The sequence below is a fragment of the Nanorana parkeri genome, unplaced genomic scaffold (genome assembly GCF_000935625.1).
Source record: "Nanorana parkeri isolate BGI_ZX_2015 unplaced genomic scaffold, ASM93562v1 scaffold80, whole genome shotgun sequence".
NCBI lineage: Eukaryota > Metazoa > Chordata > Amphibia > Anura > Dicroglossidae > Nanorana > Nanorana parkeri.
Window position 1 is genome coordinate 458,632 of NW_017306348.1, and position 16,506 is coordinate 475,137.

A 16,506-nucleotide genomic window follows, 5' to 3' on the forward strand; every position below is an offset into this window, starting at 1 on the left:
ATTAAGAATTTGGTATCTGTGATCATTATACTTAAACCTATTTTGATGTAATGTCCTAGAATACCTCCAACCTCCCTGAGGAAGCACATACAGTTGCGAAACGCGTCGGAGATTGGGCCCACAGTGGATCATACAACTATTACAGAAATCAGGACTCAAGGAGTCCATGTTATATTAATGAATTATATATATATGTACACATGTATGGGCACCAAAAGGAGGTAGCTTGATTTCAATGTAACATTGTATCATGTCAATGACATTTTAATTGTAACCAAGTCTTTATGTATTAAATATACGTTTATACAAAACCATGTATGTTTGATGGACGTTCTGTATGGTTTGGACACTTTTAAAGCCCCGCTTTTCTTTATCTCTCTTGTATACAATTCTAATTGGGGGTGTGGTGCCTATCCCTAATGGTTCAATTCAATTTTTATGCTTTAAACTTATTTGGATGTTTGTGACGCTTTCTGTCCAATAAAAGGGACATATTTATCTTTACTACTGAGTGCTGGTGATTTCCTGACTTTCCAAAGTATGTCACTGTCACTAAGTGTGACACTTGGTGACAGTGACATTGTATGCCAGGTGACCACTTTTAGCTTTTATAAAAAAAAGATTAAAATGTTAGGTTTGAGTTTTAGGCCGAGAAGTACAGAAACATTTCTAAAATCCTAGGGATGTGAAGTTTTTCCAAATAAAGGACAAATAAATGAATGTATTTACTGCATTTTTTTTAGCTGTGCTGTTTTTGTAAAAAAAAATACTACAAATCAAAACTGGGGAAAAAATGTTTTCTTTAAATTTTTTCCTCTTTTTTTATATTTGCTTTGTCCTAAGTGAGGTGTTAGGTACACATATGTGATATAAATATATAGTATATTGTTTTTTATATAGTGAAAAACAATATATAATATGTGTGGATGCACTTTGTAAGAAATTATATTATTGCCGCGGAAGAATCACACAGCAAAAATGTTAAAAGTGCTTCAGTCATTTACAAACCGAAACTAAAACCAAGCTCAGTCATGTAGGGGTTAAAGGGTGCCATGGCTGAACAATGGTTGAGAAATGGTGATACAGGGGACGGGGGTGTGAGTATAGTACTCAGACTGCTTCTAAACCAGGGCTAACCTGCACCTGCTGGCAGACCTTGGGTGAAGACTTGAAGTGTAGAAGAAAAGGAACGCTGGAAAAAAAGCAAAAATGACAACTTGGTGAAGCAGTTAGGTGCAAATGATTGTTGCTTCACCATATCACTAAATCAAGACTTTAGAAACAGAAGATTTGCTGCAGGAATTGTGCTTTTCGCTGCTGAGTCAATCACTCTTCTTTTCATTGAAGCCCTGAAGAAGATGATTGTGATATCCCTGAAATATGTTAGCTATCAACCTATAATAAAAGACGATCTTTTGCACTTAACTGTCTTATCGATTTGTCTGTTTTTCTGCTTTCTTTCTACACCTAAAATTAGTACCCAGTACAAGCATTCTCGATGGACAGGGGAATGGTAGTTGGTGGAGCTTAGCCTTCAAGCCAGGGAAATACAGGCCCCAGGTAAAAAAAAAAAAGAATAAAAAAAAGTGAAGCAAAAAATCTGACAGGGGCATAGGGGAGGATTTTCAGACTGATGAAGGTAATTATAGCATCTTTTGATGTAGGGTATTTACTTTTAAAGGGTAATTCCATATTCCAGGCGAATTTGGGAATATGGAATTACCTGCACCAATCTGCCTCCTCTCCCCCTACCCCTGCTGCTCTTACCTGATTTTGAACTCTCTTTCCTCCCGTACACCGTACAAAGCAGTGTAGCCTTGCTCTTGGTATTTTAACTTCTGGTCGCAAATGGTGAGCACCAGTGGCGTCACAAGGGGGTGCGGAGGATGCGGCCATTGCAGGGGTGACACCAAAATCACTGACCGTCATTTTGGTGTCACCCCTCCCTAAAAAGTCGGGCACTTGGTCATGCGCAAGGTGACGTCACATGCAGGGTGTCACCCGGTCTAGAGACCGGGTGACACCCAGCCTCGGGACGCCCCTGGTGAGCACCCAGTGGGCAGCATTTTATCTTGCTAAGAAGCACTTCTCATTGATCAGCGTGGTCAGAAGCACTTCTGATTGGTCAGCAGCATTAGAGGGGGCAACTTGGTGGGGGTAATTCCATTTCCCTAACTTCCTGGGAAAGTGGAATTGCCCTTTAAAACCAGACTTCAGGCTCAAAACCTTTCATTTAAATATATTCCTCATTAGCCACATTAGGTTATAAATTTACTTTATGTGAATCAAATGCATTTAAAATAGAGAGCAGAGCTGTGGGAGGGATCCAGCAGGCCCCATCCAGTGCAGGCTGCCTGCAGCAGCAAACGTCAGTGATAGCAGAGGCACCCAGAAACAAGACCATGAACATCTATGTGCTTCTTCAATAAGGTATTTATTGACATAAAAAAAACACAGTTTCGTGGCTGTCCACTTCTTCAGGAGGGTGTGGAGAGACTCTTGCTGAGATGGTATGTGTACCAAATTTCTACTGTGAGCCCCCTAGACTCATAGCGGTATATAGACATCTTCTCCAGCTTCAGAATACAGCTCTATATATAAGGCCACGAGGGCTCACTGTGCAAGGATTTTTTTTTTTTTACAGTTTTATCAAGTTGGGAATTTTATCTGAGACAGAAGAAAAGAACACAGATAAGGAAAACAATTATGTTAGTAAAACGTGTAGCACATATATCACTGAACGTTGACTGAAGAGCTGAATTAGGCTTTCGATAAAGGCTTGTTACGTCTCAGCAGATGCCCTCTAATGATGGATGGCTTTGGGGAAACGCAGACATCTTCCTCTCAGTCTTACTTTTGACAAGTAAGTTGTTGTGGTTTGTTTAAAGCAGGGGAGGACTGGGCAAAGAAACATGGGTGGCATTTGCCTCCCCAGGCCGGCACAGATAAGATATGATGGACTGGAGGCCCTGAGTAAAATGCTCCCTTATTCAGAGTCAGAGCAGGCATTGCCGTCAGTGACAGATTAGATGTGATGATGGCATGGCATTTAGCATTTTATTTAGGTAAGTTCATATCATTTTCCAGGAGCAGCAGTTATCTTGTAAAGCTCACAGTAGGAACTGCTTCATCATTCGGCTCATAAAGTGCGTCATCACACTGTACACAGCCCAGCACTACATATTACACTGGGGATAATGGCTCCATCGCTGTGGTCTCAAGAGCTATGCTGACACTTTTGGTAGGTGCCACTGGGCTCTGTTGATCAGGAGTAGTGATGGGCTCGGGCGTGTTCACAAGCGCCTCGTGCCGAGTTCTTCTAAGCAAGTAAAACTTAATTCAGCATTTCTTGAGATCTCGTGCTTCAGCTAAACACATAACCAACATTTCTCCTGATATATAATGGGCACCTGTCACATTGACAGCGGTTTGCAGAACTGTGATCTTCCAGTGTAATTTGCAGGACTGAGCTGTCAGGTTGACAACTCAGTCCTGCACAGTGTAGGAGAAGGCAGAGGTGATACAGATGGGGGAGAGTCTACTTGCCCCAACCATGCTCCTATCCCCAAGGCACTCATCCTTCTCTACCTAAATCTGGTCATACACTGGTAGATTTTTCTACAAACGTTCATTTAAAAGAGTCTCAACAGAACATTTTATAATGCCCTCAGAAACTTGATGAATTTGGTTTTGAAATCTGATTATGGAAATTATTGGAGTTTGCTGAACGAAAACCACATTAACCGTTAGACTCTCATTCATTAAACAAATTTCCATCCTGCCCCTTTAATTTTTTTTATCGCTACAGTCAAAAACAATTGTCTTTTTGACTCCATTATTTATTCGAAAATTGAACAAACGTTCCAAAAAAACAAATTTTTTCAAACAAGTTTCTAACTATGTATACCTAGCTTAAAGGAGAACTATGGGGGTCAGTGTTTTTCCCCATAGTTCTCCTTAGGGTAACGGGAGACGACGGCATACCTTATCCTGCCGGGTGACTGTCCCCTCCTCTCTCTGCCGGCGTCCATCACCAAGATGGCCGCCGGCAGGCATCAGAAGAGCGCCGTGTGGTGACGTCACACGCACACGCGCGGTGACATCTCGGCGGGGTGAAACTGGGTAACCGCTCCGGGTGTCACCCAGCCTCGGGACGCCCCTGGGGTGAATCTCCCTAGCAGGGACATAGATAGCAATTGCCTGACAGGTGTTCTCATCCCTCTCTGCTTTATCCAAAACTAAAAAAAGTTCTGGCTTTAGTTTCACTTTAATGAGTTACTGGCCTGGGACAAGTATGTGCATCTCAAATGTCTGGACAGCTGAAAACCTTGTAAAAGAAGGATAATGATGACAGATTCAGAGCACGTTCCTTTAGAAACACCTAGTCAGTGGCAAATCTCCTATTTCTGCTATGCAAGCTCCTCTTTAATGAACTCAAATAACCCAACACAATGATTGTTTGATTGACAGCAGGCAGAAGGCTTCTTCATGACCTACTTTCCTATAAGCTTCACCTGCCCAATCCTGTTAGTTCACATCGTTCCCTCTTAGCACACATCTGACTACCTGTATCAGCTGTAACATTCCACATCATCGCTGGCTGCCTCTCCTGTTGAAGCCAATGCACACTGTTTATGTACCGTATATGTCTACTTAATTCACAATGTTCAGCACAAAAACAATTCCACTTATAGAGACTTATATATAGAGGTTTTTAATTGTATTTTTTATTCTGGCAAATATAAAATATATATAAAAAAAGAGAATATTATATATTGATGATGCAGTTCTAGGCTCGTCATTGCAAACTTACCAAACTAATCCTAACTGCTATGCTGGAAAAGCATACATTATAGTTTCATTGTAGATTTTCTCCTGTTTAAGGGGATTTTAAACAATTTTGTGAATAAAGAGTAACATTTTAGGAGTTAAAGAATAAGATCACCTTTTGAAAAATTAAAGAAATGCATAATTAATAATATATGAAAACATGCATTTCTGTAAGTCAATCTGAGGCGGGAAGACAGCCGGTGTTAAGACGATGATAAAACGTCCTCTTTTAACCTCCTGCTTTCCAGTTCCCTTGTCAACTCCTCCCATACTCGCCTCCAGGACTTCTCTAGAGTCTCTACCATCCTCTGGAACTCTTTACCCCAACCTGTCTGTCCATCTCTCACCTTGACTGCCTTTAGGCGTTCCCTAAAGACTCATCTCTTCAGGGAAGCCTATCCCACCTCAACCTAACGACTGAACCATCACGTTCATCCCCACACAGCTACCTCCTCATGTATCACTTCCCCCTCCCCTTTTAGATTGTAAGCGCTCAGGGGCAGGGCCCTCCTTACCATCTTGTCTTGAATTTTATTGTGATTGTAATATCTTCCTTACATTGTAAAGCGCTGCACAAACTGTTGGTGCTATATAAACACTATGTAATAATAATAATAGTCTGTAGGACACGTGACACACCTGATGAAGTCACGTGTCCTATCGACGTAACGTACGCAGGGAGGAGATTGGGTTTGAACCGAAAGACGGCAGCGCTGTTACATGTATTAGGCTGGGCACACACCTTACAACCATCGCAAGACTTTTGTCTTGCGATGGTTGTAAGGTACTTAAAAAAAATGTACGATCTGCCTATCTTGGACAGGCAGATCGTACTTGCGATGATCGCAAGCCGCGCCACCCCGAGGGACGGGCTTCCGATGACCGCAATGCGAACGGGCAGTGTGCGCTTGCGCACACCGGCCCGTCCGGCTTTTATCGTACGAACATGCTACACACCCGCCGAGCATCATACATGTTCGTAAGTTAAAAGTCGTGCGACCTTACAGTAGTAGAGATGTCCAAGGACCTGTAGCACACCTTACCGGACTTTCCATGTGGAAAAATGGTTGCTCGCAATGACTACGGATGGCGCCGTATCAATAAAATCGTTGTATATAGATGTCATCAGCACTCCAAATATGACAGAATACGTCAAGGTTTTAGTGAATCTTCATTTTTATTTTTGAAGTCACTTAAAGTGGAAACAAGCGCTTTCGGGGCCACACAGGGTCCCCTTCATCAGGCTTAAAGTGAACATTGCAAAGTTTACACCATCACCATTATATATACACACACAAAAGACTGATTACCACATGAGACCACCTCATAGACGTCATAATGACGTCCTAATTCCCGCCAGAACAAAAGGTTAACATTGCTGAAATGTCATATTCAAATGCTGTGTCAGGACCCACCAAAATGCAATGGTCATATGGTTCATAGTTCGTTGATGTTGTGTTGTTATGTGTGTAGTTTTATGTGAGATCTGACCGAGGGGCTGAAAACCGGGTTGTCATGGTGACGGGGACGCTGTCAGACAGTGGAAACACCGCTGTCTGACGTCTTCTGTGTGTAGACCGATCCTCAGTGTTTACTGCGCATGTGCCGAAGGACACGCGCTATTGGAGCGATTCCGACATTGGGAACGCCCCTTGTCAGCCATCTATAGGGAGACAACGGAGGATGCCGATGAGGTCGCACGGCTTCCACACACCTTATGATAATCTTACGATCGCGGGATTTCCCGCGATTGTCATACGATTATCGCAAGGTGTGTGGGGAACTTTGGTAGACATCTACCTCCTTGGAAGCATATGGAAACATATTATCATATGTTTATGTTTGTGAGTACATTTTATTATATTAAACTTTATATGATTTTACAGAGTACACTATGGAGTGTTCTGCTTTTGTCTCCATTTGCTAAAATTCACTGATATTGATTGGGACTGTTTCCACCACTGAAGAATTACGTCTTTATAGTGGAGAATCATCATCTAAACACAGCTGGGAAATGTATCAAAATCTGGAGCAGCTGTCCATGACATCCAATCAGCTTCTCTCTTCAGTTTGTTCAGTTAAGATTTGAAAATGAAATAGAGAAGCTGATTGGTTGCCCTGCACAGCTGCTCCAGATTGTGCCAGTTCCAGTTTTGATAAATTCCCCTCAGTGTGTCTTCCCACATGAGATTGAAAAGGGAAGTGGCATTTCCAGACCTTTAAAATGTAAGGTCATATGTAGAGATGAGAGTTATTCTGTTGGGAGTGGAAGGTGGAGATCACAAGGAGCAGGAAGGAATTATTTAATTACTGGCTAATTACATTCACCTCTGTGCTGGGTGCACAATTCACTTGATGCTGCATGCTATCTTTAGCTCAAGTGGTCGTTCATATGCATTGTGTATGTGTGACTAAAGTGGACTAATATCACCTTATTTAAGTATTCAACTTTATCACCACATTTGAATGGATCATTTTTGTTGCATTATTTGAGGCACTATAGGTTTGATACAAATTGATTGCCACATATCAAATGCTAGGTTTCATATATTGGATTTAGATACAAAGTAAATCTGAGAGCGTGGCACAATTTATTTATGTTTATTATCTTCTCTGTAATTGGTAATAACATGACTGTGTCCCTTTTCCGTCAGTACTGAAACCTAATGGTACTCTTTTGGTTGTTCACACCAAATGCAGACCAGAGTTTCTGCACACGCAGTGCAGTGTGTTATGCCACGTTTGCATACGTTTCAGAGCAGGAAAAAAATTGATGCAGTTTTTTTACATGCTCTGGAACTGAACGCTGCGGTGTGAACTAGAGCCCAAAATACCATCGGAATACATTGGACGCAGTTTTTATCCGTTCTGTAACTGCTCTGCTCTGCTCCTGGAACGCGTTTGGTGTGAACTAGCCCTTAGGAGTTCCATCCTGCCTCTCTTACACCGCCATGTTTGTTCTAACCTTGTCTTCTCCACTCTTCAGAATGATCCCTCCAAGTAACAGAAGCTTTCTGGTCAATGACTTGGCTCCAGGCCGTGAGTATGACCTCTGTGTGCTGGCTGTCTACGATGACGGGATAACCTCTCTGACAGCTACACGAATGGTGGGATGTGTCCAGTTCAACACTAAAGAGGAAAGTACTCAGTGTCAGCCAATCCACACCCAGTTTCTGGGGGGCACCATGATCATCATCATTGGAGGGATCATTGTGGCTTCTGTTCTGGTCTTCATCATCATCCTGATGATCCGATACAAAGTGTACAGCGGCCAGGAGGAAGAGGGCAAAGCCAGGGTCAGCAATGTTTATTCCCAAACCAATGGGCAGCAAGGCATGGCCTGTGCCAACTCCTGCGCTAAGCTGGCAGGAGCGCCAGAAGAACTTCCATTAACCACGGATTTCACTACTGAAGAGGAGATGTCACCAAGCACAAAAACAGCACAGAGCACGTGTGACCCAAGGACAAGTGCCACCAAACAAGGTGAGTGAGACAACCATTGTTACTAAATGCCGAGTTCACTGTATACTGATGACAGACAATGTAAGAAAGTGTATTCACTCAGCTATGCATCTTGGCTTGACCAGTGGTTTTTATATATCTAGGATATTTTAACACAGCCCATATTAACAAGGCAGGAGACATGACTTTTCTCTGCTGCAGTTAAGTAACTCTTACAGGTCTTGCCCCTCCCCTTGTCTGTGACTGGACAGTGAAAGGAAAAGCAGCAGACTGATGAGCTCATCTCTGACACTCTGCTCTCCCCTATCAGCATGTTCCTTGTTAGCATGTACAGTAAGCACAGCAGCACAACTGAATGGTTCCTTGTGCTGCTTTTCACTCTCCCACTCTGAGCTGTGCTGTACAGGGACTGCAAGAAGCCGATACAAATGCAGGTAAGGTACAGTTCTTGCATTTCAGAAAATTAAGCTTATTCAAGTAAATCTGTACTGACAAGAGGCGGCCATTGCTCACCTCCTTCTGAAAATGCCAGTTGGCTGGCTGTTATACTGATTTACAAGCGTTAATAATTTCTGAGTCACTGACCAGGAAAACACGTTATTAGATGGAGTAAGCTGGAGAAGTCAGAACTCTTTATGTGCATACTTGCCACAGGTCACTGTCTTGAAGTATTGAAGCAAGAGGATCAGCATGACAACCAGGCAACTAGCAATGCCTTTATGAGGGCTCGGTAGTGGCAGGATCCAAGTTTCTTTTACGACAGTTTTTTCCAGCTTATGTTATGGAAAAACTTTCCTTTTTGAGTTGTGGATGAAGTAGGGAAGCAAAGCTGTTAGCAGAGCAGATCAACAAAATAATAAAGTGTGTAAATACGATGTGTAAGGCCTCATTCACACCGGCAGTGTGAGACCTGCGTTTGTGTACCTTTTAGAGCACATTTCTAAATGCATATCAATGCATGTAATTGGTTTTCAATGGTACCATTCAGAATTTGTGTTTACCTGTGTTCATCTGCATTCAGTTTAGCTGTGTTTAGAGAAAATAGAATTCTGCGCGTCCACGATCAAAACTCTAAACGCAGCATGCAAATGTGTGTAAGCGCGTCTAAGCATGTCTAAATGTGGCTTTAAGCAAGCCCATCTAAAAGCAGGAAAAGTGATTTGGGAAGCATAAGACTATATTCACATGGGGAATTCTACTGTTATCTTGGATTCCTGTGGCAAGACCTGCCGGATCGTACGGATCCCCGGTACTGCAAGATAGACAGTTTCCTCCCAGAATCAAAAGACATGCTGGCAGGTTAACTGGCTTCTTTTAGGGATTCACCAATACCATTTTTTCGATACCCCGTACAAGTACCAATATTTTTTTCGAACTCAGTTATACTGAATACCGATACTGGTATCCTGAGGTACCGTGGGCCGATTTAATTAGGAAGCTGCGAGACAGCCTGGCTTCCTGACCAATCAGGAAACGGATGGCGGGTCATGTCCTGCTGCCCGGCTTCCTGATTGGTCAGGAGGCCAGGCTGCCACGCAGTGTCCCTAGGCAGCGTGAAGCCGGCTTCCTAGCCAATCTGGAAGCCGGGAGGCGGGTGATGCCACGCCGCCCGGTTTCCTAATTGGCCAGGAAGCTGGCTCCATGCTCCTTCACAGCACTGCTGGTGAGAGGGAATCTCCCTCTGACCAGAAGTTCAGGTATCAGGGTACCTATCAGAGCATTTGGGCAAGTACAGGTACTTCTTTCTAACTCGGCCCTGTATGTATGCATGTGAGATAGGGACCTTAGATTGCAAGCTCCTTGAGAACTGATGTGAATGTACACTTTGCAAAACATTGCAAAAAATTGTTGGTGCTACATAAATACCCTTTAATAAATAATGATCTATTCCAAGTGTGATTGAGGCCTAAGGTTTTGTATTGATGCGCAATTACAGTGTGCTCTCAGTTGTATTCAATTGGATTTTGAGATCACTTTGAGACAGTTATGAGCTCCATCTAAGTTCCTTCGCAGGAGTCTCTGACATGCAGTATTGTTCCGTCTGACTTGCAGTTGACCTCCTTTTAAGCTGCTCCACGATGCTTTGGTATTACTATTGCCTTGTATGGAGAGAAAAGCAGTTCTGACATGAACACCAACAACCCTACCCTGTAGCAGGGACAGTTACACAGAAATAGCCCTACTCAAAGCCAAATGGTAACCTGGCTGCTGTTTCATACAGTCAGTGCATCAGTAATGTGGTGCAAAATTAGAGGTAGCCAGGAGGTTTTTTTGTGACTCCCTTAAACATGGAATATTGTGGAGAGAGCTAGGGTTGCCACCTGTCCAGGATTCACCCGGACAGTTCGGGTTTTGAATGCTGTGTCCGGGTATCATTGAAGCAGAAACCCGGACACAAGATGTCAGGCAGACAGGGGGCAACCAAAATTAAGATAGGGGCTACTGGCCCCCCACTGAAAATAGTCTTGACTGTGATATTTACAAATGAATGGGTGGCGCTATTTACATCTGAATAAGTCGCGACTCATTAGCCCAAAAAAATGTCTAGAGTGTTCGGGTTTTACTTGAAGAAAAGGTGGCAACCCTAGAGAGAGCGAGAAGGTGAGCCAGGTACCTACAAAAATTCATGTACATTTTCAGGTTTCTAAGCAGACAGTTATGGCTGAAGATTCCTTTCTCTGGCTTTGCTCAGGTCACTGTTCCAAGTCAGCCTACTGCATGCCTGGTTCAGGATGGACTCTTAAACAGCAAACCCAAAAAACTCATGCCCTCTGATCCTACCCATTGTCTGGCACCATCAAGTGGGGATTGGCCTCTGAGAACATTGATAGACGGGCTTCTGCCAAGCTGGGAATCTCCAGTGTCTGAAATTTCCTATCCAGCCCAGACTGCACTGTTATCTGAGACTGTCAAATTAAAATATGTTTATTATCCTCTATTATCTGGGACTGTCAAAGAAAAATACGCTTTGGCATTCCCAAATAATAGAGAATTGATCATTTATTTTTTGGTTCCGGTATGTCTGCACAAAGGGCCGTCCCTTTAATGAGGCAGACTAAAGTTGTTGCTTCCGGCATGGAATTTCTTTGGTTCATGTGTGGGGGGGGGAGGGCGCCAGGCAGAGAGGCATGGCCACTCTGCTGCACAATGTTAGTAGTGTGCCTGCCACCTCCTTTCTGGCCAGCATCCCAGGTTGATAAGCTGCCTGGGGTCCTTTGGCCGGCGTCCCATCCAGCTCCTGGACACCAGTGACATCACTGGTACATCAAGGCCTTGTCTGCCCCCTTAGCCTGTGACTGGACTTTAAAATAAAAGGAAGACACTGATAGGTTCATCCATCTTCTTACTGTGATCTCTCCTCCTATCAGCATAATCTTTTTCAGCACATCAGTATTACAGCACATCTGATTGCCTTCTTCTGCTGCTTCCCTCTCTCTCAGTCAGAGCTCTGTTGTGCAGGAATTACAAGAGACTGCCATTGAGCTGGATTTAGGTACTTACAATAAGTGCTTTTAAAAATTCACTTAATGGATTTTATTGAAAGCATATCTGTATCATCTGGTGTTTTCTAAATATGCCGAGTTTATGTTTAATAAACAGAAACACAAAAAGATAATTCATCCAATAACAAAAAATGCAAAAAAAACATCTCTGCAGATCGATTTGTTTGTTTACAAAAGATCATTTGTACAAATAATCTTCCTACAGCCTTTCTGAGACTAACACATGTTTAGCTTGAAATAACATCTTCTGAGCGCATTCTGATTTCACCGGATATACAAATATAGACGTGCCCTTTAATTAGAATCAGCCATAACCTGGGCTGCAGGTAAAGCCTTACAGGGGTAGTGAATTAAAATTCAAGGAGGCCCGCTGAGTAAAACTTTCTTCGAGAAGATGTCCGAATCTCAGTCCATACAGAACTGTCACTCGGTCCTTGTCCAGACCGCAGTCCGTCATTAGGCTGCATTCACACCAGTAGCTGCACTACAGCACAGGGGCATCCCACTGTTTACCTTTTTTTTTGGTAGGACGATTGACATTTCATTAGGTTCTTTGGGCACAGCCCAGTGCGATACTGTTGTACCTCATCGTGGTCTGCTGCGCTACAAAAAGTACTGCATGCAGTTCTTTTTTTTCCCTGCACACCAACACAACTGTGGTGTGAACTGAGCCCATTCATAACCAGGCAAATTACCTTGTCTAGCACTGGGGCTGTGCAAGAAAAGGCAATGCATCTGGCATGAATGAAGCCTTAGTGACCCCTGTTATAGAGTTCGTTCTGTCTCAATCTGCTACTCTGCTGCTCAGTTAATTGTTTTGACAGTTAACATTTTCTTCAAGCAGAGATCCTCATGTCCCCTCAATGACCTCTTACATTAGTTGTCCCCATCCGAGTGTCCCCTTGCGTTAGATATCACAATAAGAGTGCCAACTTACATCAGTTGTCCCTATCAGAGTCCCCCTTACATTAACTGTCCCCATCAATGTGCCCCCTTACATTAATTGTCTGCAGTCCCCTCTTACATTAATTGTCCCCATCAGAGTGCCCCCTTACATTATTTTTCCCCATCAGAGTGCTCCCTTACATTAATTGTCCCCATCAGAGTGCCCCCCTTACACTAATTTTCCCCATCCGAGTGCACCCTTACATTAGTTGTCCCCATCAGAGTTCCTCCTTATATTAGGTGTCCCCATCAGAGTTCCTCCTTACATTAGGTGTCCCCATCAGATTTCCTCCTTACGTTAGGTATTCCCATCAGAGTGCTCTCTTACATTGGTTGTGCCCTTTAGAGTGCCCCTTTATATTACTGTCCTCACATACCTTAGATTAGTTAGTAGGTCAGGGGTAGGTCAGGGGTAGGAGATGGGAGATGGAGCAGGCTGCAGCAGAGGACAGAAGACGATGCTCTTCTCTCCTCCTGTAATACTGGGACGGGGACACTCTTGCTGTCATTGGTTGCCAGAAAAGAATGACTGCAGAGGAGGAGGACACCGGACATCATTGGTGGTTAGGATACCAGCGGTCCTAACAACCAATGACTGAGGAGGAGTGGTGACCTGTGCTTAGTTATAACTGGCAGTCGATGCGCTAGCCTTGGTGTCTGGACCACGGTCCACCATTAAAGGACGCCTGTTATAGATAAAGGAGAAGGTGCTGTTTCCAATGTAACACAAGGAGTATCTGAAAAATTCAGCAGTCTGTGTAATCTGATCCCTCCTGTCCTTCGTCTGCAGTTGGTAAATAGGAAATATTTATATGTAAAAAAGGATATGTTTGTAACTAAAGGAAATGGGTTTGTTTATTTTGTGTTTTAGTACTGAACATAGTAAAAAAAAACAATATATCTACGTATAACAATACTTTTTAATTTAGGTCTTTTGTCTAAGAAAGATTTTTGTGCTTCTACAAATCTTTAGGCAGGCCATACCGGTCAAGTATACTATATTTATTTTAGGGCTAGTTCACACCAGCCACAGTGCGTTCCAGCCCGATTTGTGCCGGAACGGACTGGACCGCATTCCAGCCGGCTCACTTTGTTTTGGGGCGGGAGGGGGCGTGGCGGTACATTGAAGTCAATGGCAGTGCAGCCACGCCCCCCCCCCCGGCCACAGTGCGATCACCCACACCTGACCACGTGGCACATCAGTACCTGCATTTCGGTACCTGTGCAGTCAGAAAAAATACTGCACGCAGCCCTTAAATGCATATTTAGTCATTAGCCTGGAGTTCAGCGCTAAAAAATGAAACAATATCACACTATGCAGTTGCTCATTTCCTGTAACCCGGTGCATACATTTATTTATTCGAGCATAGCATAGATTTTTTTTGGGGGGGGTTCAGCATTTTATGATATAGCGATCTTTCATATGAGCAATCAGCCCCGAGTCTAGTAAATACTTGTCTTAAGTGTATGAGTAGTCTGAAATAGAAACTTAAGGGGGGCAGCCAGGGGGGTCCCGAGGCTGGGTGACCCCCGGAGCGGAGACCAGTGACACCTCACTGTTACGTCATTGCACATGACGTTGCCAGGTGCATGCACGATGACGTCATCTTATTGACGCCTGTCGGGGGGGCGTTCACCCGGCGGGATGGTGTATGGGACGGGTCACCTCCTTTCTCCTGACCGTCCATGACCGAGTGCCCGACTTTTCATAGGGGTGACACCAAAATGACTGTCACTTCTCCAATGGTGACAGCCGGGTGCGGGCCGCACCCCCCACACTCCCCTTGTGACGCCACTAGGGGCAGCTATTAGGCAATATGTAGTTCTAAAAGCCAGCTGATCAACCTCGGCATTCCAGCTCTTGTGGAACTACAAGTCCCATGACTCATTGCAAGACTCTGACAACCACAGGCGTGACCTCCAGAGGCAGAACCATGATGGGATTTGATTTCACCACAGCAGGAGAGCCAAGGTTGCCTACCCCTGCTACGGAGTAGAATAATGGAGTGGAACTAGATATTTCTGATAAGCTGGCCAGAATGTCCTGCGTGACCGGGCAGCTATCAGGGCTATCGTTAATAATTGTAAAGTTATAGGGCTAAAGACTTGCATTATCTTGCTCCAGTGTAAAGCATTAGTCATACCCCATCTTGAAAATACAGTTCAGTTTTGATCACCAGTCTACAAATAGGACATTAAAATATATAAATGATTCATATATTAAAAGTAATTCCCATGTTGGTAACTTTAAACCAGACCATTCCTTTCAGTAACAATCTTCCCATAAGACCATATGAGCACTTAACATTTTTATTTATGTTATTGACCTGTAAAAACTTTCATTTTGTAGACATCCACAAGCTCTGAGGTTGCTGCTTGGTGCCACCATTTTGCATGTTCTGTCAGCAGACTCAGAGCTGTCACTGATACACTGTAGAAGGGGTAGGCAACCTCCAGCCTTCCAGCTGTTGTGGATGGCCGTGGATGGCTGTTGTGCTGCAACTCTAAATCCCATAATGCATCTGCTTCTGGGAGTCATGCCTGTGCTTGTCAGAGTCTTGCAATGCCTTATGGGATTTGTAGTTGTACCACAGCTGGAGAGCAAGAGTTTGCCTACCTCTGTTCTATAGTATTCCCCTATTCCCCTTCCCTGACTGCTGCATAAAAGGTGATGCAGGGAAATAAGGGGACAGGGCCGTCCCGAGGCCGGGTGTCACTTGGAGCAGGTACCTGGTGACACCCCGCCGTGGCATCATCGTGCATGCCTGGCCATCTTGGTGATACCTGCCAGCGGCCATCTTGGTGATGGACGCCGGCAGAGAGAGGAGGGGACGTTCTCCGGGCGGGATAAGGCAGGTTCCCCTCCTCTCTCCTGCAACTGTCGGGCTCTCAGTCCATGACAGAGTGTACGCTTTTTTAGAGGGGGTGACACCAAAATGACTGCCAGTCATTTTGGTGTCACCCCTCCAATGGTGTCACCCGGGTGTAGGCTGCACCCTCCCCCACAGCCCCCATGTGACGCCACTGTGAGGAGATGAGCTGGATCAGCACAGACAGAAATTAGACACTCCCAGAAGAGGAGGGGGCTATGAGGTGCAAGGAGGAAGGGGGCTGTGCTAGGGAATCGACACTTCCTGGAGTGTGAATTCCCCAGCAGGTTTAGAGTCACATTGCAAGTGAATAAAATAATTATTTATGGGACAGAAAAACACTGCAAGTAAGCATTTGAAATACTGATTTTTTTTTTTTTTACTTTTACCTGCAATTTTTTAAGCTGGTAACAGGGTCTCTTTAGGGTCTTTGTAAAAGACAAGGGGGCATTATCTGTACCTGGAGGAAAAGAGATTTTATATTTGCATACAAAAAGGATTCTTTATAGTAAGAGCTGTAGCATAGACTTCCACAGGGGCTTGTTTTAGCCAACTCCTTAGTTTCTTTGAAAAAAGGCTGGGTATGTTTGTAAATGCACAAAATAAAAAAAAATTCCAGACCAAGTACAAGTACCAATACTTTTCCTCAAGTACTTACCGATGCCAATTACCGATACCTAAAACAATAGAGACTAATGATTTTAGCACAATGGTGAAGTGCCAGGTCCCGGTCGCAACTGCAACCGATGCAACCCTGGCAGTTCTGCAACTGATTACAAGCTGTAGAAGGACTACAGATCTTAGCAATACATTATACAGCAATGCAGAATGGTATTGGCCATAGAGGACTACAAATTCCAGCAATACATTATACAGCAATGCAGCATTAATATGAA

The 16,506-nt window shown here is 43.9% G+C and overlaps 1 protein-coding gene across 1 annotated transcript in view; it reads left to right on the forward strand.

The window, feature by feature from the left end:
• Window positions 1–16,506, forward strand: part of LOC108804995 (leucine-rich repeat and fibronectin type III domain-containing protein 1-like protein) — a 74,758-nt gene that overhangs the window by 48,145 nt on the left and 10,107 nt on the right. Inside the window, exon 3 of the mRNA XM_018576948.1 lies at window positions 7,817–8,313. Within this exon, the coding sequence (XP_018432450.1) occupies window positions 7,817–8,313 (497 nt within the window). The remainder of the gene's footprint in view (window positions 1–7,816; window positions 8,314–16,506) is intronic.